The sequence below is a fragment of the Myxocyprinus asiaticus genome, chromosome 23, assembly GCF_019703515.2.
Source record: "Myxocyprinus asiaticus isolate MX2 ecotype Aquarium Trade chromosome 23, UBuf_Myxa_2, whole genome shotgun sequence".
In the NCBI taxonomy this organism is placed as follows: domain Eukaryota; kingdom Metazoa; phylum Chordata; class Actinopteri; order Cypriniformes; family Catostomidae; genus Myxocyprinus; species Myxocyprinus asiaticus.
In genome coordinates, this window is record NC_059366.1 from 34,216,865 (window position 1) to 34,244,841 (window position 27,977).

Sequence of the window (27,977 nt, forward strand, 5' to 3'; positions counted from 1 at the left end):
CCAGTGCACACTTTCTGTGAAGGCAGTAGCCTACTGTTATCCACAGAGGTTGTTCCTAATAAGTCGGAGATGTAAATAGAAATGGTGTAGCACAACATTCTCTGAGGACATGTGGATTGTGTGTGTCTGAGACACAGAGAGAGAGCACTGGTACGGGGCAGGATCTGCTGCCACTTTAACACAGGCCTGATGTTTTAAAATAAAGCAGGCTGTTTGCTTTGATGTCGGAGGGCCTCTGAAGCAGATGGTCTGATTCAATAAAGATCACCACTGCTTATCCCTCTCCTCGCTGCAAGCTTAGTCTCCACTCCGAGGTGCTTTTATGAAGGTGAGATGGGAGAAGACCATGAGAATTCACTTGATACTGAGAGCAGACATACTTTATACCCCTCTTGATCGGTGTCCTGCTGATCGTCTTCAGATTGAGAAGCTCATGGCACGGTTGTGGTCAGTGTCAGTATTTCCACAGAGCAAGTGAGAACACCCAGGTGCCCTGGGCTGCTGTGATGAATTTCAAATTATTGGGGCTCTTATGTAAAACCATCTCAAATAATTTGATTTGAGCAAAATTTGTATATTAGGCTAGGGAATGAACACCTGCCAATCACCAAGCGCAGGAGGTGGGAGCTCCTATGAATTAGGTGTTGTAATGGAAACATATTCTAGGAAGTTGGAGTTCTTCACAGCAAAAAAAAAAAAAAAAAAAAGTTGACAAATGTTACCTATCTAATTGTCTTGTTTTCCAGTAAAATATCAGCAAATCCTTAAAACATACTGTACTGTACTGTAGATAAATTGACCTGAGAAGTAACACTGCATAACATATTTAAAATAATTAAATATATACAAAATTTGATGATATTTTTTTTGAGAATTTATCTTAAACATATGTGTATTTTGTCTTACTGCACTGGCAGATTATTTTATTTATTTATTTTTTTACTTGTTTTTCCTCTCGATTGTACTTTCAACAAATGAAAAATTGCCAGTGCGTTAGACCAAAAAAAAAAAAAAAAAAAAATTAGATTATTGTACTTTATTTGTATTTATTACTATACTATACTTCCCTGCAACACAGTAAGCATACTGCATCTGCTGAGATTTTGAAGTGTGCAACCAGTGGACACTTTGCGTTCCCATTAGGCTACAGGAGCTGAAGAGCCGTTAGATTTGATTGGGAGAACATGTGAGTAGGGCAGCTCTTTTTAAGAAGTTGTTCCTCATGTGCATTATTGGCATGGTTGTTGTTAGGACATATGTCAAGGAATACACAGGTCAAAGGACAACACTGCATAACATGGCGAATGTAGTATGTCCGAGATTCAATGAATGTATTTATGTACATTATTGAAGCAGCAGCAAATTCACTAAATTTTGAGTTTTACAGGAAACCATTATAAGCAAGGCACAGTGGGTCTACTTGTTTAACATTTTGTCACTGCAGTGGTCAAATGTTGGCCTAGGATCAACGTTTTCTGAGGTGAAAACATCAGAGAAACATTGGTACAAACATCTGAAAGGATTGTCTGAGGTTTCACTGTTGGCCCTTAGAATGCAGCCCACTATTCATGTGATTGCATGATCATAGTCAGAGAAATTACTGAGGAATTTGAGAATACGAGCATACATGAAAAAAAAGAAAGAATTTGAGCCCTGTTTAAGGGGGATGGGTATTTTGCATCAGACATCAAAAGCAGAGCTTAGGCTAGGTTCTGGATGGGGCTAATGTGAGTCTTGTGGAATGGCTTAAAGTGGTTGGACGGGTTTAATATCTGAGGATAGATCTTATTTAGCTGCCACAGAAGGTCAAAGAACCTTCGACCTCAGCAGTTCTAATGAATATAAGTAATCTTCTGCACATTTGACAACAATGTGGCCAACAATGAGAGTCAATGACAGTTGGTGGTGACGTTTAATGTGGCATGGCCTATTTATTTATCACTCAAAATGTGACCATACATCTATATGCACAAATGCTGTTATGAACCCTTACCACTGACACATAACTATGACTCAATAAATACTTTGCAAAGATAATGCAGGGATTGTTTGACTCCTCTGTTTTTAGCAAAAAAGGAAAGAGATACAACAGGGTATCTTATAGGAATTCTGTTCATACTAATTGGACAATGTATGCATGTTGGCATGGAAACCTGAATATTGTGTCCAATGTTCTTGGATCTATCCAAAAATCCTGAAAAGTGGATTACCATATGCATGTTGGGCATAATACAAGACTTCAAAAACATGAAGCTTTGTGTCCATAATGTTACATAGTACACAAAATGTAGCATGGCAATTCCTGACATGATTTCCCTTTATAAAATATATTTTTCCCTTTTATCCCTTATAACAACAACAACAAAAATCAGTCATAATGGCAAATGTTGAAATGCCCTAAGTCATACATATAAACATGTCAAATAGAACCATGAAGAGTTGCTTCATTATTATCTTGTAAATTATTTTCATGAAGACACTTTCAAACTATGCAAATACTGTATCATCCAGAGATTCTGAGGGAGGCCATAAGACCAAGATGGGACTTTGATGTGCCTGTTACTGACTGTGCTGTCTGTTTCTCGTAGCAAGTCCTGTTCAAACACACAGCCATAGTTTTCCCATATTTTGTCCAATAACACTTAGTTCTACTTAGTTCTGATTTTGTTTGTAGAAGTTTTATAGCATCTTCTCTACCCACCTTCAACTCAGAATTCTCTGGCCTCCTCAAACTGTTTGTAGAAGTCCTCATCCTGTGGATTTTCTGCACATTTTTGCCCATTATTGGGCGGCCGAGCTTGGTTGTAACGGCTCCAATCGCCCTTGCAGATGATCCATGGCAAAATGTCCACCTTGTAGTGCAGGTCAGCAGAGAACTCTGTGCTTATGAGGTTGGGCGTGCCAGCGCCTTTGCCACGAGTGATGAGCTTCATGTTATCGTCATAGCAGCAGTGCTGGGCAGCCAACGTGGTGGATTCCAGGGTGAGCATGGAGCAGATGCAGTAGCGTGCGGTGGGTTTGTAGATCTCCAGCCTCTCCTTTGGCCCACTGGCATCCTTCCAGCGGAAGTTGCGCCGCGTGGTGGCGTCGTGGACATCTGCGGTGCTGTAGGCCACCTCGGTTGGGTATAAGCAGGGGCAGCTGGGTAGGTCATTGGCCACTTTGCTCATGTATTTCTTAAGGAACTCACTCTTGCAGTTCATCCAACGCTCACAACTGTCTGTATCTGAAGAGTAACCAACATCAGAATGTTATTGCAGAGTTACAGTAGTGCTTAAAAGTGTGATTACACTGTTCATGTCTCAAGTATGCACAATTGACGGTGAGCAGGAAATGAGGAGGTGCTTGGTATTTTTGACTTGCTTGAAAAAAAATGGTTTAAACTTACTTTGAACTAACTGCCTAAGCTGGTCTGTTGGCTGGTTTTAGAGTTGTGGGCCCTTTTCAGCTAGTCAGACTGAGATACACTAACTAGCCGACCTGCTAAACCAGCTGAATACCAGGCTAGCTTAAACCATCTACAGTATGACCAGCTTAGGCTGGTTTAGTAAGCTTTTTTCTTTTCCAGCAGGGTAGTTTTTGCAGCTTGGAAAACAAACTTTTATTTCTATAGTATCCATGGGTTTTTCTACATTAAGGATGATAAGCCACTAGATGTTATTGGTGTATTCAATGCAGCTAGTACCCAATACAAAGTCTGAGCCATGTGGTATTTCTGAAAACTAAAGATTGGCCAGATGTGCTCCTGTTGACCCAAACTCTTTCCCCTTAAATATGGTGCATTTCAAAAACCATTTCAAAACCTTTCAAAATCTTGTTTTGCTTGTTTAATGGTGTTTAGTTAGTTTGGCCATGCAGGAGTCAGCAGTAGAACATAAAGTAATGTTAAACTACAAAATAACATCTTACCTACTCCGAAGAGCTCTGTTGCGTTAAACTCTCCAGTGCCGGCGAGCAGACTGACTTCTGTTGCAGCTGTCTTGAAGGCATCCTCAATCCCTGTTTTGACCACATATAAGTATTTGTCCACACTTAAGCAACCCTTAAAAATGTATGGATTTCATTAAATTAGAAAGAGCATATCAAATAAAGTGGCATCTGCAGACAAATTATGCCTGAGCTTTTCTCAGAACTAAATTCACTTTTCTTAAACATTTTTGCTAGTACTTTTAACAAACTGGTCCCAAGGTCTTTTTAGTCAATTGCCGCATCCAAAACCAAGAAAATGCTGCCTCCTAAGGCTGTATATGGAGGTAAGAAGGGACCAAGGCACGTCGGAATCCAATGTTCACATCACATCCTGTCTTCTGTGATACCTTCATCTGATTTTGAAGGCAGCATCCTCCGCTGGCTATAAAATACCACAATCCTGTGCGTGCAAATCCACAGCGGTTGAGCTGAAGAAAGAAAATGGCGGCCGAAGGGGCAGTTGATAGCCAGTTTGTGTATAAATGTAAGTTGTTGTATTTTTCACTTTTTCCAACTTTTGATTCAATTTCTAGCAAGAAAGTAGTATTGTAGTTGCTTGGTTATCGCCAAAACTGTCTTGATTGTGTTCTAGATTAATAGTTGAGTTCCGCTGTGGTTCGGTTGGACTGAATGAATGCTGGTATTCTAGCAACAATGTGATGTAGTGTTGCCTCGGAAGCCTGTCCGAAACCGGTTTCATAAGATACCTTGGTATGCAAACACTGTCTGTTAAGTCATTGACTGATAGATCAGTGAGGCAACAAGGTAGCTACCTTTGGATTCAGACGCAGCCAATGTATGAAGTCGGTTCTCCTTAAGTTCACACAGGTGTCAAGCAGAGTCAAGCACAGGTGTAGTTCATTACATTAACTACTGTATGGACTTGTCCCATAAAGTTTGACCAGAAAGTGTCCGTATACCTTTTGACTTAATTTTTTAACAATAAATCTACTGTATAATAATCTTAAACCTAACAAACGTCTTTTGTGAAACGTTTTGTTTGAAATTTTGTTAAAAATGTTACTATATTTCTTTAAAATAAATGCCACTTGGTTTGATATTTTGTAATATGATGCAGAGACATGCGTGTCATTTTAAGTGTATCTTAAATACTTTTGGGGGCCACTGTATGGCACTTTTTAATCTGTGAAAAGTTTGCTTGCATAACCTCCAAAAGAGAATCAAAGGGATTCTTTTTCACCTGGGCAGCTGGGCATGTCACAAGTCCGTGACTCTGTGGCGGTGCAGGCATAGCCGCACGACCTGGTCCGCTTCTGGTTGCCATTTCCACATGTTACGCTGCATGGCGACCAGCCGCTCCAGTCACCTTCTCCATCTATGTAGTCTGTTATAGGCAAGAAAACAGTCAAAATTAACACATTTAGAAGCTCTTGACCTAGAGCTTTAAAACATACGGTGTGACTTATGAGCACAGGTTGTGTGGTGCTCCTTCTGTCCCACTGTATAGATGTGATTCAGACCTTATGTTTCAAATACCTGAGACACACATACTCTGACTGCTGGCCTATCCATTAGCATAACTCTTTAATTAGCTGATTCACATAGGAAGGGCTGAATGAATGAGCCAATTCGGCATACTTATGCCAACTTCTAGCTCTTTTTTAAACAACATACAGCTGGGGCCTGGGTAGCTCAGTGGTAAAATACGCTGGCTACCACCCCTGGAGTTCGCTAGTTTGCTAGTTCGAATCCCAAGGCGTGCTGAGTGACTCCAGCCAGGTCTCCTAAGCAACCAATTGGCCTGGTTGCTAGGGAGGGTAGAGTCACATGGGATAACCTCCTTGTGGTTGCAATAATGTGGTTTGTTCTCGGTGGGGCGCATGGTGAATTGAGCGTGGTTGCCGCAGTGGATGGCGTGAAGCCTCCACACGCGCTATGTCTCCATGGCAATGTGCTCAAAAAGCCACGTGATAAGATGTGCGGGTTGACTGTCTCAGACGCGGATGCAACTGGGATTTGTCCTCCGCCACCCGGACTGAGGCGAATCACTATGGACTTAGAGCGCATTGGGAATTGGGCATTCCAAATTGGGAGAAAAAAATGGGAAAAATCCCATATAAAAAAATAAAAAAAACATACAGCTACAAGTACTACACTATAACCCAGAACTTGAGATTCAGTGATAAGGGACAATCTGAAGGCAATATACAAGAGTTACTTTAACAGACAGTAAGTGTGTTTACTTGCACAACAATACACTGATAACTATCAAAAACAGCGTATTCAGAAAGTCAGAAAAAGCAAGAAAACCGTGTTTAAATGAGATTTGAAATCATTCATTTTGTACACAACACTTCCACATATTGGATTGGTGTTTACATGCAAAGTGAAATCAGGGTAATGGGCAAAAATCTACTTGAGCCAAAAGTTTATTTTGCTTAAATAATTTATGACCTTACTCCGATAAAAGAAAACAATTTTAGGTATTTAAATGACCTTACATGTTGTCGGCTTGTTAAGCATAATCGGTGTAAGACTGTGCATGTAAATATGCACATTGATTTCAAACACCAAGAAGCAACTGGGAAGTGTGGAGTATTCTAGAAAACACAAATGTCTTTTTCTGAAATTTCATTTTCACCAAATCACCAAAGTCATTTACAGTTGTTTTGTCTCTCGCTCAAATTGGATTTTTTTTTAGATGGCATGAAACCAGTGTCAGAAATTAACTTTTACATAAAGGGCCAATATTTGCCAATAGATTTGATTTTCAGGAGCATTTTTTACTTGGGCATATATTTTTTTCCATCCATTTAAAACAAACGATCTCTCATTCATGACATATGATGAATACATCAATTTAATCAATTCATGAATACAAATTCTCAAGAATTTATTACCTCTAACCCTAAGAAATAAATTAACATCAACTCGTATTTTATGTATGTATCTTGTGGTTATAAAGAAACAACACAGGATACAACACAGGATATCTTTTGGGGGTTTTATTCTGATGGCTGTCCAAAAAAAAAAAAAAAAAAAAAAAACAGCAGTCGATGGGGCCAGATTGTATTTTTTTTAAAAAAGAATAATGATAAATTTAGCAAAATAAAACACAGTAAAATGAAAAAACAGTAATGAAATATGGAAATGAAATAAGGTACAATGAAACATGGCAGAGGCCAGTCCTCACATGTGTGCACAGAATGTGGTCAAACTCCACACATGCAATCCATATGCATCCCAAAGATCCATCAAAGGATGAACCAAACCAGGAGCTCTCTTGCACAATGTATGTTCTCACGCTTCTATCACGAGAATGTACTGGAAAGTGAGTGTTGCAAAACTCTTAAAGGGGCCATGTACAATTCATGACTAGAGTTAAATTACATGAAATTTCTCCACATGGCTACATGTAATTATATGTATAACTAGAACTATTATAGAATATTAAACACTAAAGCAGATGTTACAAATAAAAAACAAAATAATTCATTGCAAGGGCATTTTTTGCCCCCACATTTTGGATTTTGGGACTATTTTTGTCATTTTTAGTGGGATTTAGAAGCATTTAAAGGGAACAAACAGTATGAATACAGGTCTGTAACAACAATAGACACTGAGAGGCAAATATCCCCCCTATATTTAGATTAGTGGTCAACCTTAAAGCCATACCCCAATCCTAAATAGTGGTTACATCCTTGGAATAACTCATTGGTATTGCTAAAGCTTGCACTCGTGTGTGTGTGTGTATTTACAGTATGTACACAGTGTATATATATATTATATATATATACACACACACACACACACACACACACACACACACACACACACACACAAACCAAACCAACCACAATCTATATCCATTGCCCCTGATGAGAGAACATAGATTTTTGGTCTTAAAAAGACAATATTACCAGCTCAGCGCACAGTCACAGTTGAGTGCAGTCCAACTCACAGGCAACAACATGTTTGAAACCTTCACACCCCAGAGTTCCATACACACACACACACACACACACACACACACCACTAAAGCAAACTAATGAGCCAATCAAGAGCAGATATGGCAAAACCTCAGGAATGTGTCATGGCCATGACAAACTGTGTGTTAGTCATGAGGAATGGACACTGAAAATTAGGTCTCCACAATTAATTTAAATAAAATCTAAATCGTAATTTGGCTTAATGTGATTATTAAACCACAAAAGACTGCCTTTTAATCAAATAAATTATAGCCTGCATATGCTACGCACTTCAGAGTGAAGGGACAGCATCCATATTCCATGTTACATGAAAAGGGCTCGTGATACAGTGTTTTCAGCTTTCTCAGAGCAGTTTGCAATTTGTGTACAGTCCATGCGACACCATTTTCATGGTTAAAATGCAAATGTGAACACAAAGTGCTCCAGGTTCACTTTATTTTACAAACATTGGCTTTTGTTAAATATCCTGTGTTTTTTTTTTTTTCTTGATATCTTAGCAGCCATATGAGATGTTAAAAGGGTAATTCACCCAAAAGTGAAAATTCTGTTATCATTTAGTTACCTTCATGTTGCTTTAAACCTGTATGACTTTCTTTCATGACACACAAATGTTTCGCATACAATAAAAGTGAATGGTGACTGAAAGTTAAATAGGTTTAAAGCAACATTATGTTGAGTAAATAATGACAGAATTACACAATGTGAAGAATCACAGTATGATGTTTAGACCAAAATGTGCAGCCCTACTCAAAATTTATTTGAGAATTTTGTCTCTAGACTGGTATTATCTTAGCATATTAATCAAAAAGTATTCCTCCAGACAAAAAAAAAAAAAAAAAGTGTAATGCAAGTGGCAACAGGGTAAAAATGTTTTTGACAAATGTCTAGTCTGACAGTAACAGACATTCACTTATTTAGCTCCACTTTACCAAAAAAAAGAGAGATAGACAGAGAAAGAGCGCTATTAGGCTAAAGGAACAGATGCTATGGATTCTCTCTATTCTCCTTTGATGTTCAAGAGTGTTTTCTGTCATGCAGACACACTCCTCCACACAGGAATCTGTCTCTTACAGGACATACAAAGGGGGGAATTCACTAAGAATGAATTGCAGCTAATAGCATAGCTTATCTGCATGCACTGCCTGCATTGTTTAGACCTCAATTCACTAAAGGAATTATGCAAATCAGGTAACAGCACAAACACGCCCAAACGCTCAAAATTACCCCTTTAAATTGTCTGCTGTGCAAATTACAGATTCCAGCACCTCACGCCGGATCCATATTTAAGCTTTGTAGAGCCCTTCATTCAGACAATAACTCATAATGTGCCTTAACACATGCAGCGTACCGTATTCAGCCTGGGTTCTGCTTCCTGTGCCGCCTGCCCCTTTTCGCTCCCAGTCTCCCAATGGTTTAAGGAAGTTACTGTCCTCTGTCTTGCTCTCGTAGGGGTAGTCCTGTTCATCAGGCCCCTTTGGTGTGGACACAGAGGACGTAGACGAAGAGGAACGCTGCCACCAGTTCCTCCAGTTAGGAGCCACCCAGCCTGGCTTGTTTTCTTTACGTATTCCCTTCTCAGGCTCAGAACCTTCCAGACTGTCCACCACTTCTATGGTAACCTAGAGGAGATATTGTCATGCTGTTGTTATAAGCATTTAGAGGCCTAGTTCACCCAAAAATTAAATTTCTGTCATCATTTCCTCACCCTCATGTTGTTCCAAGCCTGTATAACTTTCTTTCTTCCATAGAACACAAAAAGGGATGTTAGGCAGAATGTTAGTCTCATTCACTATCCAATTTACTACATTGCTTTTTTTCTATACAATAAAAGTGAATGGTGACTAAAGCCCAAAGTATACTTCAATTTTGAAGCGAACGCTCAGCGTCTGAGTACAGTCGAACACGAGCCTGTCAAAAAATACTCCATTTGATGGTGCGCGCATACACAGGTCAGCCACCATAGCGCATGTGTGCTATGACTGCAATGAGACACCGAACAATTTCTCTTCAGGAGTTTAGACCCATAAAGATGTCTTTATGTTCCTTCAGACTCGAGTTTTACAAATGCAGGTATCTCCTGACCTCCTCACACACGAGCTCATGACGTGCATATTTACTGTTGTTGTTTTTACCTTCGTCTCCTGTTATTTACCGGCATTTCTAGCATTTCTTTGTGACAGCAACGGCTCAAATGTGAGTTTTGCCACCATGAGGAGTCACTTATTCGTGCAAATAACTCCAAGCGCATGCTAGTGATGGGAAGATCGGATCATTTTACTTACTTGAATCTTTGAGTCTCGTTCAGCAAAAATGAACGAATCTTTATTCAAATCATTTCGTTCATTTGAGCCGAATTAAATTAAAATGTTACATTGTCAATAGCCAAATCCCCCCCAACACATCTACTTACTCAAACTTTGATTATAGTCCCAATAAGAAAAATGAAAATGCAGCCAAGGACAAATTATGAGAAATAGAAAGATTAGTTCACCTCTGGAATCTTCTTGCCCGAGTCGTTCGTTCTTTTGTCACGTGATAGCCGTATACGCTATGCACACACACAGGAAACAGAAATGATTAGTTCACCTCTCGAGTCGGTCGTTCTTTTTTCATGTGACAGCTGTATATGCTATGCACATAGCATATATGGCTGTCACGTGACAAAAGAACGAACGACTCGGACCAGATGACTAGAGAGGTGAACTAATCATTTCAGTTTCCTGTGTGAGCAATGCATAGCGTATACGGCTGTCACGTGACAAAAGAACGAACGACATGGACAAGAAGACTCGAGAGGTGAACTAATAATTTCTGTTTCTTGTGTGAGAAATGCATAGCGTATACGGTATCACGTGACAAAAGAACGAATGACTTGGACCAAAAGAGTTGAAAGGTGAACTAATCATTTCTGTTTTCTGGACAGCGCCTATGTGGTTTTCACGTAACAAACGAACGGAGGTTGCGCAATGCGCATGTGCGGCCAACACAAAATGAACGAGTCACATAAAAGAATCGTTCAAAATAAATAAATCGTTTATGAACGACCCATCACTAGCGCATGCGCATTCTGCACATTCAAAGATGGCGGTTAGAAAAATCGGGCTGCACGTGTTCAGTGCTCGACAAGATAACGAGATTTGCGTCACGCGTCCTGTACGTGAATGCTAAGCGTTCGTGTCTGACCGAAGTACAGTATACTTTGGGCTTTAGGCTGTCATTCTACCTAACATCTTCTTTTGAGGTCCACTGGATTTAAGACAACATGAGAGTGTGTAAATAATGACATAATTTTCATTTTTGTGTGAACTATCCTTTTAACTGAAATACAAGAACACAACAAATTTTGTATATTCATGTTTTATTTTTATTTGTTGTTTTTGTTCTTTCTCATTTTTAACAAACCACCACTTTTTAATAACATGGTATTTTATATATTTTATTATATTTAAAGTATCTAGGTTTGCCATGTAAATACCATTGTATATTTAGGCAATATCATACAGGCAAGAGTGTTCTTGTACAAGTATTCTACAGTTCTGAGATTCAAAATATGAATATCAATATTAAGAAACTGACATTTCAGACACAGTATGGCCAGATATATTTACTTTTGCTCAGCCAACAAAAATAGTTGGGTTACAATGTTGTGATGCACAGAATTCGAATTCTATGTAGCAAACACAGACAAACTAAGTGATGCAAAACAATAAAATGTCTACCAATTTTGGAATGCGGAACTGACTAAAATATTACTTTAATCATTCAGTACTATCACGATATATCAAAATACCATGATCCTTTGCTAAGCTCCGCCCCCCTTGGTTACGGTTGTTTGCTCTGACAAGCTCTGCAGAACTTCCCATTGGAATGAATGCGAGATTGCCATGAACTATGCGGTTTTTGGCTAAATATTCTCATAAACAGAATGTATAATATTTATACATGGGCTGATATGAAGAGTGACATTGTAATGCATATTTATCTGAAGTTTGTTTTGTAAAAGAAATAGTTAATTGCACAGTAATTTGATAAAAACTGTGGAGACTGTGAACCAGAATCAAAGCAAATGATTATTACAGTCACTTGAAAAGGTAAAAACGATTACACATCTAAATAAAATTAGCGTAAGTGAACAGAGCTGTTTATAACATCTCATAACACTGTTTACTTACTGTAGCTTTTACTATGACTATGTATTAATCAATACATAAATAAATTAGCATTCAGTTATTAGCTTTAATTTACCATGGAGCAAATATGTCGTTGCAGATGTTATATGTTCATTTGGGAATGAGGGCTGTTACAGTTTAATCCATAACATGCCCTTCTCCAGATTTTTTTAAAGAAAGAAAAACACTGCGGGTATCCTCTCTGGGTAAATTGTGTCACTATTACAAATGACCCAGCAACAACGTTCTTTAAATTTTTTGAATTCTTTTGATAAAATCCTACCTAAAAGTATTCAAACACACATTACTTCCACAGGCTGTCATTAGCACATAGCAAATGTGTGTCAGAGTAATGGCGGCAGGGCAACATTTGCTAAGACAGGATTGGTCAGAAACGCTTTTAAGGCGGGGCTTAGGGAAGGGTCAATTCTTAGTCATTTTTTGCTATGCTATAAAACTAAAAAAAATAAAAAAAATGCTATGCAATTTACAGCGATTGCATTTTGTTTACTTGCACATGTTGAGAATGATCACACAGATCAAGTGTGTTTGTTGTACTGAGAGAAGCTTTTTGGTGAAACATCAAACGGTGAGGAGAAGTGTGATCTGGTGGCACTCCAGATGGACGTTGGCTCAGGTCATGGTCATGCTCCACAGGTCTGAGAGGCTGCCATTTTGCAGTGACACCCCCACCCCACCCCACCCCCCCCAAACACCCCACCAGCAACATATTTGCCTCCCAGATTGGGGCAGGGGAGTGGGCTTCCCCTCTCCAGCCTCTCTATTTCTTGCTCTCTCCACCTAAACATCAAGTTCAAAGGGCCTCTCAGCGTCCTTAAGACCATGAAAGCCAGATGATGCCTTGGATCAAAGATACCCATTCATACCCTCCCCCCACCCCCGTCTTCCATCTTGGGACATTGATACACTTTATTCCTTCAGCAATTCATGGTCAAGAAGCCCATGTTTTTCTTTCTGATGTAGACCGAGCTAATGGTGGATTACTTGGCGGAGAGTGCTGTACAGGTGTATGTGGATTCTGAGACTCAGCTAGGTGAATGTTAAGGGTTATGTGTGCGTGTGTGTGTGTGTGTGTGTGTGTGTGTGTGTGTGTGTGTGTGTGTGTGTGTGTGTGTGTCTGAGAGTGGAGCAAAGAAAGCTTAGGGGACCAAAAGGCTCGGTTCTTGAAAAGAGGTGCTGATGTGCAACAGGGCTTTCTGCCACTTTCTGTTTGCCAAGATTTTGCTTTATTATGTGCTTGATCAGCCATATCTCCTTTAAAATTCTTTGGAGGGGAATTCACCTAGAGTGTTGATAGCACCATCTTTTTGCATACACTCTCTGCTTTGTTTTAGTGCCTGATTCACTAAATAAATTATGCAAATAGGGTAACGGCACAACACAATTCCTGGTCTTGCAGCCTTTTTTTGAGTGCTAGGTTTTGAAGGATGTGGCAGACCATTGCTATCTTGCATACTTTGCAATGATTGCACAGCTTCACCACTACTGAACAGCTACTTGAATCGGCTCTTAAAAATGCTGAAAATGTGCTTGTCTCCACCACACATCTAGGTGTGTGTCCGGTTGTAACGCTCTTCTTCATCATTTGATGGATGACTGCTGGCATGATCATTAAAAAAAATACACAAACATTTATTTTAAATAAAATCCTGTTTACAGCCTGCTTTCCATAATAGTGCAATGTTACATTACTTGCATGAGGCCATTAGCGCTGACTTTTGTGAATAAGGAGCAAACTATAATTTGTAATATTGTAATATTTTAATTTACATTAAAAGGAGGTGTGCACTTACGCTGAAGACAATGTCAATACGTTTTAAAAAATACTATTTTGCTATATTTAAAAAAATAAAATATTCTCACTGCGCAGTGCTATTTCAACGCATTTAGCACCTAAAATGGATTGCAGGTGGTTAAAGAATAATACAGCACACAAAAACTGTTCAGTGAATTTGTCTAATTGTGTTTGTGTTGGACTGCTTTCCATTTTTTAGAGAATACAATACATTAATTACCATTCAGTGCTAAGAAACACTTTAATATACTCTATGGGATTGTTTTCAGTGAGTGCAATAAAATGCACAGTCTTACACCGGCTATGCTTAATAAGATGACAACGTCATGTGAGTGCCTTAAATGGTGTTTCTTTATTGGGTTAGGGTCATAAAATGTTTAAGCCTAAAACGTTCGACACTTAGATTTGTGTTGCAAGTTTTGTGCGAATGCCTGTTTACGTTTTGACGTCAAAAGCAATAAATAACCTTATCATTTCAAATGTCATGTAAACGCCGTTTTCTTGAGTTGTCCGATTTTTTTGAATAAGCTGATTTTAAGTCATACTCAGCGTATTGGTCATACTTGACACATTGCAAATGATTTGGTAAAACTGAGGGAAAAGCATTCATTCTGAGCATCTTCCTACCTGTATGTTGGGGTTCTGCCCATTTATGTCAGCTTTGGAAAGATCGGGTAGGTTCTGCAAGTCCAGAAGAAAAGCTCCTGGGCCATCTCTCTGCAGGCTGCCCCCTGTCCCGTGACTCTGGACCCAGGGCTTAGATGCTGGATTATGAGACACTCTGGACTGTCTACCACCCGGTCCCAGCTGAACAGAGGAGCTGCTTTCTGCATTGACATTATTCTGCATACAGAATAATAACACAGCGCAAATTATTATACTACTGGCAAACTGAAATAAAGAATCATTATCTTGACAAAGGGCCTGACATGGAATTCTAACATCCATCATTCACAAACTCAGGTATAGATTCCCTGCCCTTTACATTTACAAAATGTTTGTCTAATCTGATAATGCATTCAACTACCAATAAGTGTGTAGTATGCTCTATTTTGCACATTCTACTGTGTTTAAATCCATTTCGCACATTTCACCACAAAAACAATGTAGAAAAAGCAAAAAAGTCTGCAGATTACACCCAGGTCTGTAGGGCTGTACTAGACTTTTTGTCATCAGAGTTCTCAAATAAATAAATAAATCTAAATTATCAGCTCATTTTCATCCCAACCTCAAGAGTAGTTGTACAATTGATGCTAGACGAAATGCAGAAGTATATTTACACTATGGAACCACACAGATGAGAGTGATTAGAACTGCTTAGCGTCATTAGATTCATAATTTATTGGTTAAAATAGCAGAAGTCACTTCACAAAACTCTCAGGTCACTGTCGACGAGGAAGGTGAGGAGGAACACATGTGATACAATGGTGTTTTTTGCTGGAAAATCCTTAGTCATTAGCTGGTCCAAGACAGTCTATATGGTCAATCAGATGGTTTTGACCTGGTAGACAACTATAATACAGCTAAAATTAAAAATTAAAAAACAGTTAAAATCAGCCCAAGCTTGTTTAGCTGGTCAGTAGGTTGGTTGTAGAGCAGTTCTGGTCTTTTTTTTTTAGATAAACCAGCTTGTCCAGGTTTGGTGGCCATCTTAAACCATCAAAGACCAACCAGGCTGGTTTTAGTTTTTTTTTTTTTTTTTTCTTGCCAGCAGTATAGAGCTAAACATGTTTATGTAGATATAGGAATTTATTTGAATTAGTCAATCAGAGAGGATTCATAAGACAAATTGCTCCAAAAAGGGTCACTCAAATCACTGAAACCCAGACGCCTTTAACACCACTTTAACCAGCCATATGTTCATGAAAAAGACCTTAAAGATGGAGATCAATGGAAACGATACAGGTTTCATCCAGCCTATCCCAGCATTATTTGTTTACACTGAGAGAGATTAGAGATATTAGAAGCTTGACTCACTCAATTTCACCTCAAATGGCTTAATTAGCCACAGGTGCTACATAGCTCCTTATCACCCCATAATGTAAACACACACTTGAGACACTCTGAGAGCACCTTTAACAATAAACTGCCGTTAGAGATCCTTTTTAAAGGGACAATTCACAAAGAACCAAATAAATGAGAATACTTAAGGTAACTGGGTCTGGAGAAGTTATTTTAAAATCCAAAAATGACCACCTAAATGCAGCGAGAGCAGATAATATTGATCCAGTGACCTCTGTTGTGTTTCATAAGAGTTCAGAAGAAATTAACAGCTACCTGCAAAACCCCTTTCCTAAAAGTAATAAGAAATATTTAAAGGAATAGTCTACCCAAAAATTTACTCACCCTCATACCATCCTAGATGTGTATGACTCTTTTATTTTTGCTGATCACAAATGAAGATCTTCAGAAAAACATATCAGCTCTGTTGGTCCATTAAATGCAAGCGAATGGTGGCCAGAACGTTGAAGCTCCAAAAAGCACATAAAGGCAGCGTATGGTATATGGCAGCTCCTATGGTAGCAGTAATCCGTAGGACTCCAGAGCTTAAATCCATGTCTTCAGAAGTGATATGATAGATGTGGGTGAGAAACAGAACAATATTTAAGTCCTTTTTTACTATAAACTTTCACTTCCACATTTAAAACAACGTTTTTCATACCTATCACCACCTACTGGGAAGGAAGGAGAATTTACAGTAAAAAAGGACATAAATATTGATCTGTTTCTCACTCGCACCTATCATATCGCTTCTTAAGACATGGATTTAACCACTGGAATCATATGGATTATACTGCTTTTATGTGCTTTATGGAGCTTTACATTTCTGGTCACCATTTACTTGCATTGAATGGACCAACAGAGTAGAGATATTTTTCTTAAATATTTGTTTGTGTTCAGCAGAAGAAAGAAAGTCACAGATATCTGGGATGCCATGAGGATGAGAAAAGGATGAGAGAATTTTCATTTTGGGTAAACTGTTCCTTTAAGATTCTGCACTGCATCTCTAAGGTCACTGATCAAATATGTGACAAAATTGTGTTAACATCTTTAAACAAAAGATCAGATTTCTTTGCTTAGACTGAAATTCTGAAATTAAACTTTTCACTCAAATTATTACACTGATAATATAATCTGTAATGGAAAAAAAGCTGTATTCAGTTAGAAAAATTGCAAAATAGAAGTACTTTCGCTATCGTGGAACCCAACTCAACAGACTCAGGAAGCAAGTCTTCTGTCTCTTGTTCTTAAATTTAAAAAAGATGTTCTTTGGTTACTCGTAAGGAGTGTAAGAAAGGCCTGCTGTCTACCCCTGAATCAAGAGAGGAGTTTTGGCGCACAGTTACACTGAATTTCTCTGGAGCAGCTGAAACAGATATAGTCCGGAGCCCACATTGCAAAATTGTTGGGTGCCTCACTTGCCCTGACAGAAAAATACACTTTTCCCTGACAAAGAGGGTTGTAATTGTTTTCCCTTTAGACTGCTAAGGCATGTGTTCGCTGTCACATTTAAACAGAGGGGGCAATTACTCCACAATTGGACAGCTATAAGTAGCTTGTAATCATGCATACTGAGCTAGACACTAAGATCAAAGGGCACCATCAATCTTTTGTCTCTTTCTCACCTCCCTCTCTCTCTCTTTCACCCAAGCCATTTTTTTGACTGCCCAAGCTCTACACTGCACCATACATTGTTGCAATGTAGAATACGTTTCACTTTAGGTACAAATTGGACAATGTTGTCCAATGCATTGGGGAACAACATAGATAAGCTATGGGAGAGCCAAATTAGAGACAATAAGCTACTATGGGCCTAGAAGCACATTACTGATGGTTTGAAGTAGGGGTATTTTAAGTATAGGCAGTATGATCAAAATCTTACATCAAACAAGTCAGCATTACTGACATAGAAACCTTACTGTTACCACAGAAACACATCAATAACACAAAGCATGATGGATTTGTCATGTCATGCAGCTGATTGCAAGGTTCTTATTAGCTTCCAAATTTAGTCAGACTTTTTCAGTCGAAACACAAAAGTCAAAACATTATAATGGCAAAACAAAGGCTGTTGTCTTGCTTTGACAGCAGACAGACAGAGTAAGAGAGGGTTATTTAAGAAATCCCAATGATGTCATTAGAGTTAACTTGACATGGCCAATGATGACAAAACAAAAAGAAAATATAAGGAGTTATTCACTTGGCCAGGGTCTCCTTCCTCAGAAGCTTTGATCTGATATATTCATTGCACTTGCACCACAGTACAGTGTATAATGAGAATCTTTATAAAAGATCTTGCAAAAAGTTGAGCATACACTATGCATGTTACCCCTGCAAAACTCCTTTCATGCCTGACAGAAACATGGACAATGCAAATTATGTAAAGCATGCAGAATCTCATTTAGTTATAGTTATTCAACTAACAATAAGCATTCCACTCAGATGTATTACAGAGTTTTGTTCCTTTTTACTTTTTTGAACTTTTCTATTAAAGTAACTAAGTGATATACGTAAAGTAGATACCAAATTTGAGACCAGTCCCTTCAAAGTCTGATCACAAGTAGTCACCGGAGATGCAGGTGTACACAGCAATCTGTCTCAGCTGACCCCTTGTGATCAGATTGACCAGATGTGATCGGATCACCTGAGACGGATGTTGAAACTAGATGCAAACAGGGCCTTAGCGACGTTTCTCATAGATCTCATAGCCTAGTAGGGTTAAGATACAGTAGGTAATTTTTACTTGTTTAAAAGTAACACACCATTCTTCATTCCATTCGGGCCTCTTACACGCCCCTCTACATATAAAAAAAAAGGAAACATAAATGAAAGTCACATTCAGAGGCCCACCTCCATCACATTTTTGACTCTACTTCCTCCTTTGCTTAAGGAGCATGACACCATTTTCAATTGGGAGCCTCTCAGGGGGTCTTCCCAGGATACTGGACAGGAAACAAAGGCTGAACACATAGTGCAAAGGGCATTTCAATGCAACACCTCTACAAAGAAGTGAAGTATTTGCTTTTTTGTCTTTTTATTTGAGGAACAATGCTCCTTGTAGTGTGGGCAAAGATGTAAACACATATTTAATTTTGGGGGAATAAAAGACAAATCTTTGGATCATTGAAAAACCCATAATGACTGGTCATGTCCCCTTCAATGTCTGGGAAATGCAATTTTATATTTTAATCTATGCTTGTGCATTGTGGGATTTAAATATATCCAAGTGGCTCGAGTGTTTTGACTACGTTCACCAAAATACGTTCAGATCCATTTAATGATTCATTGATCATTTCTGGTGATGCCAGAAGGTGGTGACAAATGAGTGTCTTGTGTGAAACAAGCAATACACGGATGTCTTTAACAGTTGCGCACTGTCATCATGTCAATAACCACGTCTCCCGCTGAAAGCGTTTAAACGCGATCCTCCCGCATGGCCCCATGTCCGCAACCTGGGCCCCGTGGGAGTTGTAGGCCCCTGGGCTTCAGCTCGTATAAGCCCGTGCGTTAAGACGCCCCTGGCCGCTGAGCATGACTTTTATCAAAAGACAACAACAATAGTCTTATAATAATTATGTTTCAATAACGTCCGTACGTTTTCATGTATAAAAAAATAAAAATGCCTAAGTGTTCTAAGAACACAGCAGATCTATCTTTTTTCCTACAGTATGTCAGCAGGGCACCAACATAGAGGTAAAAAACAGGAGCTGATATTAAAAATAGCTTTACATATTTAACACAGATCTAGTTATCTGCTTAAATTGGCAAAAACAACCGATCAAACCATTACCTCACAAACATAATATAAAAAGCATAACTTAATAAAGACTCATGTGCTGATAAACTCCTCTTACAATGTGTACTTAAAAGAAGGATTTTTTTTTCTGCAGTGCATTTCATGTAATGCTGCCAATCAAGAATGATATGCCGATAAATAACTCTCATTTGTGTGTTCCTCATTTCTAGATTATTCATTTTGATCAACATCAATGCCGATAAAAAACATGGATAAATGAGCATTGTTGAAAGCAACTTTGTAGAAATAAACGGAGCCACGTTGATTAGACTGTCTGACTGACAGCCTATTACATAAGGGTTGTTTCGGCTCATGAAACTCACCTGTGATTGGCTGGATGGTCGCTCAATCAGCCCAAAGTAACAAAACATAAAGAATACTGTATACAAATCCACCATTTGGACTTGGTATGGGTTTAGCTTGGAAAAGTGCGGGGGACAAAAATCACCTTTTTAAAGAGTGCAGAGGACGTGTCCCCCACGGCTGCTACATCCTTGTTGAGGTTAACATTCTGCCTTACATCTCCTTTTGTGTTTCACAGAAGAACGTAAATCATATGTGTTTGGAACAACATGAGGCTGAATAAATACAAAAATACATTTAATTTTGGGGTGAACTAACCCTTTAAATTCTTATAATTTTGTAATTGATAATTTCTGATAATTGTGTTCTTTACTACCATAAATTGAGATAATGTATGCTGAGGAATTTTTAAGCGCATAGGTTAATTCATATAATATACATTTCTAAAATCATTCTAAAGAAAAAACAAATATGATCTCAGCATTTGTGTTCTCTGAAAGCTTTCCAAAACAAGAAGCTGGACAGACATTGTGATTCAGTATGTGGCCAAATGGATGTTGTAAGACTTGCAGGTGCTGCTGGTTCTGTGATTGCATCCGTTCATGCATGAAGTCCTTTGAGAAGCTGCCAGTGAGGCTCATTCGGTCATCACCAAACCCTACGACCTCCCACCCTCTCCACAGCTCCCAACCTCTCTCAAAACCTAGTTACATTTGACACATTCTAGGTACATTCCTGGCATATTTTCAACAGCCGTGTATATCATTAATGTGTTCTGAGCAGAGTGAGTCTCAAGACAGTCCCCAAACTCTCCACATGAAACCACAGACTTGACCTCCGGGGCTAGACTAAACTGCAAACACACAATTAGACATTTAAAGACCCACCCGGGATTCATTCACTTCCTACAGCCACTGACTGTAGTAAAACCACTGAACATGCTGTTTTAATACATTGGAAATCCTTATAATAGCATAAAGTGTGTACAGCTTTTCATAGGAACCAAAAGCAAAGAAAAATCACAAGTAAGTTATCTTTAACTGTATTGTTTCTCCTAGACTGCAAGTGAGAATAAATGGAGAATAAAAGCAGAATTTTGCTGAAGTCTCCTGCTTCTCAGCAATTTCTTGTGAGAAAAAGGCCCAGTAATCTCACATGTCTCCTCTGGAGTTTCAGAGATGCCAACAATGTCTCAAACTGTGCTCAGATTTGCCAAGGTACCAAAGTCTGCAATCAAAAGTCAGATATTTCAATATTAACTGACCTGAACTATGCTAAAAGGGTTCACAACTTTTCCCCACAAGAATACGGGATTTGAGTGCTTCAATATGGGATGGGGGTATCCCTTGAGCGCCTCACTACTAAAATGCGGGACAATAGGTGTCCCGTACGTCAGGTGTCACCTGATGGATGAGAGGTGTCACTGCTAAAATATGGGACAATTGGTGACATCATAATTTTGACCAAAATATTGGATGCCCCTGCAAATACGGGATAGCTTGCATATAAGATGCTATATTTATTTTTATATCTATATACTCTTACTATATGCTGACTATTGTCTCCATTGTATTTGTGTCCATTTATATTTCTCCTAAGGAATTTGAGGAGAAACATCTGAGACAATGTTGATACTTTGATTAAACATAAATGAGAACTTCATTACATTTCCTGCATCAAAATGTTTGAGAATGACAGAAAAACAAAACTTATATCTTGCTTTTTCCCCAGTTGATCCTCATTTAACTTTGGAACTGAATTTCCATTGGCACTGTACCTCTCCAAGCATGTTGCGATAGTGGATAAACACATTCATCATGGAGTTATGCCAACGTTTGCAGCCTGACAAAGGCATTTCAGTGTCATGCTAAAAATACATTTAAAAAGGCAGCCTCAGGGTTTTTAATGAACCCAACAAAACCCTGTTAATCTCAAACCCTTCTTGACCCCAGGGTCTGGTCTCTGGGAGCAGTGCACTTGCTCTGTAAACAGATGGCCTGAACACTTTTAGCTAAAATCCGCACAGACTCATTAATGCCAGATCTAATCTCGGCTAACTAAGGACAGTCTAAACTGAGCATGTATTCTGTAGCCTTAAAAGTCACCATCACTCTGTTTTAATAGATACATTCATGTTGTATGCATCAATATTTTGCTATCCTAGTCTGCCTGTATTGTTTTATATTGGCAAATGTGCGGTTGAAGCAAGCCCATATTAACAGAATGCTTGGGTGACACAGATGGATCAGTGATGATAAACGATAGCCTGCAGCTAGGAGTTTGTCAGATGGAGAGACAAGAGTCCAACTCTGACCCTACACCCCAGCTCAGTTTAAGCTCTGTGCTATGTCAAATCTACCTGACCGTATACTACAAACCACATACCAACATGAATTTTGTGAAACATCACAAAAAGACTGGCCAAAAATGTTTGAAGTTATACCACCTCAATAAAGGAATGTATGATCTGTGCATCATTCTTGGCTAACTCTTGAAAAACCTTTAGTTTTATTTATCCACCCAACTATCCCTCCTTTCTATCTGTCTAATCCAATAAACTAATACTGCATATGCACAAGTTTGAGTGAATCTATGTCCAGGTCATATTGCACCCAAAAATCAAAAGAAAGCTATACGAAATTTAATTTTGCTGAAAGACACAGCAAAGCATAAAAATGTATGAACATTCCCCCCACCCCCTTAAACTCTTACAGGCATAATACAGTATATATACTGTATATCACCTAGGGCCCAGGGTGAGAGGGGGCCTGCAACGGTCGACCGAAAGAAACCATAAAAATGACCGTGGGCCCGAGGAGTGATAAAAACGACTAAGGCTCCCATAGGAGGGTGCCCGACAGTTTCTTTGCACTGGGGCCCGCAAGATCCAAGTTACACCACTGTATAATATATATATATATATACACACACACACACACACACACACACACATGTATAAACAGTATATACACTGATCAGCCACAAAATTAAAACCACTGACAGGTGAAGTGAATAACGTTTATTATCTCAATACAATGGCACCTGTCAAGGGGTGGGATATATTAGGCAGCAAGTGAACAGTCAGTTCTTGAATCTCATGTGTTGGAAGCAGGAAAAATGGGCAAGCGTAAGGATCTGAGCGACTTTGACCAGGGCCAAATTGTGATGGCTAGACAACTGGGTCAGAGCATCTCAAAAACGGCAGGACTTGTGGGGTGTTCTCAGTATGCAGTGGTTAGTACCTACCAAAATTGGTCCAAGGAAGGATAACCGGTGAACTGGCGACAGGGTCATGGGCACCCAAGGTTCATTGATGCGCATTGGAAATGAAGGCTAGCCCATCTGGTCCGATCCCACAGAAGAGCTACTGTAGCACAAATTGCTGAAAAACGTAATGTTGACCAAGATGGAAAGGTGTCAGAACACACAGTGCATTGCAACTTGCTGCGTATGGGGCTGCGTAGCCACAGACCGGTCAGAGTGCCAATGCTGACCCCTGTCCACCACCGAAAGTGCCTACAATGGGCACGTGAGTGTCAGAACTGGACCATGGAGCAATGGAAGAAGGTGGCCTGGTCTGATGGATCACGTTTTCTTAGATCATGTAGACGGCTGGGTGTGTGTGTTTTGTTTACCTGGGGAAGAGATGGCAGCAGGATGCACCATGGGAAGAAGGCAGGCCGGTGGAGGCAGTGTGATGCTCTGGGCAATGTTCTGCTGGGAAACCTTGGGTCCTGGCATTCAGGTGGATGTTACTTTGACACCTACCTAAAGATTGTTGCAGACCACGTACACCCTTTCATGGCAACAGTATTCTCTAATGGCAGTGGCCTCTTTCGGCAGGATAATGCGCCCTGCCACACTGCAAAAATTGTTCAGGAATGATTTGAGCAACATGACAAAGAGTTCAAGGTATTGACTTGGCCTCCAAATTCCCCAGATCTCAATCCAATTGAGCATCTATGGGATGTGCTGGACCAACAAGTCCGATCCATGGAGGCCCCACCTCGCAATTTACAGGAATTAAAGGAACTGTCTTAGTGCCAGATACCACAGGACACCTTCAGAAGTCATGTGGAGTCCATGCCTCGGCGGTTCAGAGCTGTTTTGGCGGCATGAGGGGAACCTACACGATATTAGGCAGGTGGTTTTAATGTTGTGGCTGATCGGTGTAATATATACAGGTGCATCTCAATAAATTAGAATGTAATGGAAAAGTTCATTTATTTCAGTAATTCAACTCAAATTGTGAAACTCATGTATTAAATAAATTCAGTGCACACAGACTGAAGTAGTTTAAGTCTTTGGTTCTTTTAATTGTGATGATTTTGGCTCACATTTAACAAAAACCCACCAATTCACTATCTCAAAAAATTAGAATATGGTGACATGCCAATCAGCTAATCAACTCAAAACACCTGCAAAGGTTTCCCGAGCCTTCAAAATGGTCTCTCAGTTTGGTTCACTAGGCTACACAATCATGGGGAAGACTGCTGATCTGACAGTTGTCCAGAAGACAATCATTGACACCCTTCACAAGGAGGGTAAGCCACAAACATTCATTGCCAAAGAAGCTGGCTGTTCACAGAGTGATGTATCCAAGCATGTTAACAGAAAGTTGAGTGGAAGGAAAAAGTGTGGAAGAAAAAGATGCACAACCAACCGAGAGAACCGCAGCCTTATGATTGTCAAGCAAAATCGATTCAAGAATTTGGGTGAACTTCACAAGGAATGGACTGAGGCTGGGGTCAAGGCATCAAGAGCCACCACACACAGACATGTCAAGGAATTTGGCTACAGTTGTCGTATTCCTCTTGTTAAGCCACTCCTGAACCACAGACAACGTCAGAGGCGTCTTACCTGGGCTAAGGAGAAGAAGAACTGGACTGTTGCCAGTGCTCCAAAGTCCTCTTTTCAGATGAGAGCAAGTTTTGTATTTCATTTGGAAACCAAGGTCCTAGAGTCTGGAGGAAGGGTGGAGAAGCTCATAGCCCAAGTTGCTTGAAGTCCAGTGTTAAGTTTCCACAGTCTGTGATGATTTGGGTTGCAATGTCATCTGCTGGTGTAGGTCCATTGTGTTTTTTGAAAACCAAAGTCACTGCACCCGTTTACCAAGAAATTTTGGAGCACTTCATGCTTCCTTCAGCTGACCAGCTTTTTAAAGATGCTGATTTCATTTTCCAGCAGGATTTGGCACCTGCCCACACTGCCAAAAGCACCAAAAGTTGGTTAAATGACCATGGTGTTGGTGTGCTTGACTGGCCAGTAAACTCACCAGACCTGAACCCCATAGAGAATCTATGGGGTATTGTCAAGAGGAAAATGAGAAACAAGAGACCAAAAAATGCAGATGAGCTGAAGGCCACTGTCAAAGAAACCTGGGCTTCCATACCACCTCAGCAGTGCCACAAACTGATCACCTCCATGCCACGCCGAACTGAGGCAGTAATTAAAGCAAAAGGAGCCCCTACCAAGTATTGAGTACATATACAGTAAATGAACATACTTTCCAGAAGGCCAACAATTCACTAAAAATGTTTTTTTTTATTGGTCTTATGATGTATTCTAATTTTTTGAGATAGTGAATTGGTGGGTTTTTGTTAAATGTGAGCCAAAATCATCACAATTAAAAGAACCAAAGACTTAAACTACTTCAGTCTGTGTGCATTGAATTTATTTAATACACGAGTTTCACAATTTGAGTTGAATTACTGAAATAAATGAACTTTTCCACGACATTCTAATTTATTGAGATGCACCTGTATATATATATGTATATACTCATTGCATTTCAGTATAAAATATATACACTGCATATACATACATTGCATTACTGCATTACACATGCATTACAGTAACTGCACTTGCCTAACTTGTGATCATTTTCATGAAAATTACGTAAAAACACAGGAAAAAAGTAGTCCTAAACTAGTCCTTAGTAGTCCTAAAACAGGCTTCATTTTCTTTGTCAAAAAATATTATTTATATATTCCTATATAAAATATATTCCTTAATTTGGGGATTAGCCTAAATGTGACTTGGGCATGTTTTCCTGAGATTCACCCATACAGATCCAACAAACTCACCTCCGCCACCTGCAAGTGCTGCTCCGCGCTCACAGTGTCATTCCCCTGCTGAAGCGGGCTGCTCCGCAACACCGTGATGTGTAAAGTCAGAAGAAGGAGTCCCAACAGCAACAGCAGCTCCGCCACCAGCCGCACCATCCTCTTCACTCGAGCGCTCTCAGGACCCTGCGGTGCTGCTGGGCTTCCGCTGCCGCCTCCTGCCGCCGCAGCCACTCCGATCTCCGGATCCGCCGCGGACGAGGAGCCGCAACACCACTGCGGAGCCACCTCTGGGTCCAGAAGAACAATATTCAAAGGAAAACAGTAACAGGCTGGAAATGGTCTACAAAAGCCCAATCACTCCACGTTGGATTGACAAAACTGATCAGATCGAGTGATTTTTAGGTCCTTGGTGGTTGTTTGCTTTAAAAAATAAATAATTAATAATAATAATAATTATTATTATTATTATTATTATTAATGAAAGTAAATGTTAATCCTTTGAAAGCTTTGCTGATGTCCAAAAAGAAGTTGAATTACTTTGCAAAAACAGAAATATAAGTCCCAATATGAACTTCATACTCCAAAGATTTGTAGTAGAATTCCATGGGGGTGTTCACATTGCTTTTAACATCAGTATAAAATGCAAAAGTGATACACACATACATGAAAAAACTATATGTTGAAATCAGTCCATAAGTTTTACTTCATTCCATTCAAAAACTGAGTTGAGTTTTAATGGTGCGCAGGTAAATCAGGTAAACTGGCCCCAGAACATACAGTTCTGAGACGCTGCAACATTCCCCTTAGTTTTTATAACATAAAAATAAAATAGAAGCAATAAAATCTCCAACTCAAACAGATTCAGATCCTCGTGGTCTCTCCTGTTTCACGTTTAGTAGAAAATTTCGAGTTTGAAAACACTGTTGGGCTCCGGTGAGTTGCGCAAAGTGTGCTGTCATCCTCTCCCAGCGCCACTGTGTCTTCAGGGATGAGGGCTCGTTCACTAAAAGAACATCTTCAGTGTGATCAAGATCCAATGTTTCTCCTCTGCCTAACTCCAAAAAGGGGTGTATGAGCCGCTCTTGCGGAGGAGTATCCACACACACCTTCTGCGTAAAAGTGCGCTGTCAAGTAACACACCACACCACGGCTATGGACGAGTATGTGTGTGTGTGTTCTCTTCTGTCGTTGTGTGTCTTCAGTACGGCACAAACATAGTCAGACTCGTGTCCACGAAGACTTTGGTGTTTTTATATCCCCCTCTTCTTTTAGTTTGCTGTCACCTCCCCTCCCCACTGAATTAACCCTTCACGTTCCCCATCCCACCCAACGCACTCGCGAAATGCTTTTTTTCTATTGTGTGTTGATCTATTTTGAATACCGCGATTGTAGCAAATATACATACATATAAGACAACTTTGTACAGTAGATTATTCAAAAAGGTTAAAAACATAGCTAGCTTACCATATAGTATGGTACTGGTAGCCTACACTGGCAGACCGGGGCTACTTGTCACACTTTCTATTCCCCTGAAAATTTCTCAGGGTTTACTTCGAAAATACAGTTTTGTATAGACAAATACCTTAACATTTTGACTACAAAAAAGCTTTTGAAAGTTTTGATCGTTATTGGGGAGTTGTCACACAGGAACATGCTTTTAAAGAGAAAAAAAGCAGAAATGCAACATATACATAACACAAAAATATCAAACCATTGCTTTGGCCAACAAATATTGTAATTCATTGCATAAAATGTTACAATTTATACATGTTTAAGTATGCATACCCTTGTCTTTTTGGTTAAACCCTCAATACTAATATATATATATATATATATATATATATATATATATATACACACACACACACACATACATACAGCTGTGCTCAAAAGTTTGCATACCCT

General features: G+C 39.4%; 1 protein-coding gene across 1 annotated transcript; it reads right to left on the reverse strand.

The window, feature by feature from the left end:
- Positions 1-1,906: 1,906 nt before the first annotated feature.
- Positions 1,907-27,267, reverse strand: LOC127414165 (isthmin-1-like). Its single transcript, XM_051651962.1, has 6 exons — positions 26,091-27,267; positions 14,532-14,747; positions 9,268-9,538; positions 5,171-5,314; positions 3,910-3,999; positions 1,907-3,226 (listed from the first exon to the last, which is right to left on the reverse strand). The coding sequence occupies exons 1-6, from the start codon at positions 26,226-26,228 to the stop codon at positions 2,709-2,711; spliced, it is 1,377 nt and encodes a 458-aa protein (XP_051507922.1). The 5' UTR covers positions 26,229-27,267; the 3' UTR covers positions 1,907-2,708.
- Positions 27,268-27,977: the final 710 nt, after the last annotated feature.

Bases quoted from the DNA above. Each gene is read 5' to 3' on its own strand.
- LOC127414165 (XM_051651962.1), bottom strand. From the start codon at position 26,228: ATGGTGCGGCTGGTGGCGGAGCTGCTGTTGCTGTTGGGACTCCTTCTT. The intron at 9,539-14,531 runs GTAGGAAGATGC...TATCTCCTCTAG, and splicing joins GGCAGAACCCCAACATACAG to GTTACCATAGAAGTGGTGGA. The intron at 3,227-3,909 runs GTAAGATGTTAT...GTTACTCTTCAG, and splicing joins AACAGAGCTCTTCGGAGTAG to ATACAGACAGTTGTGAGCGT.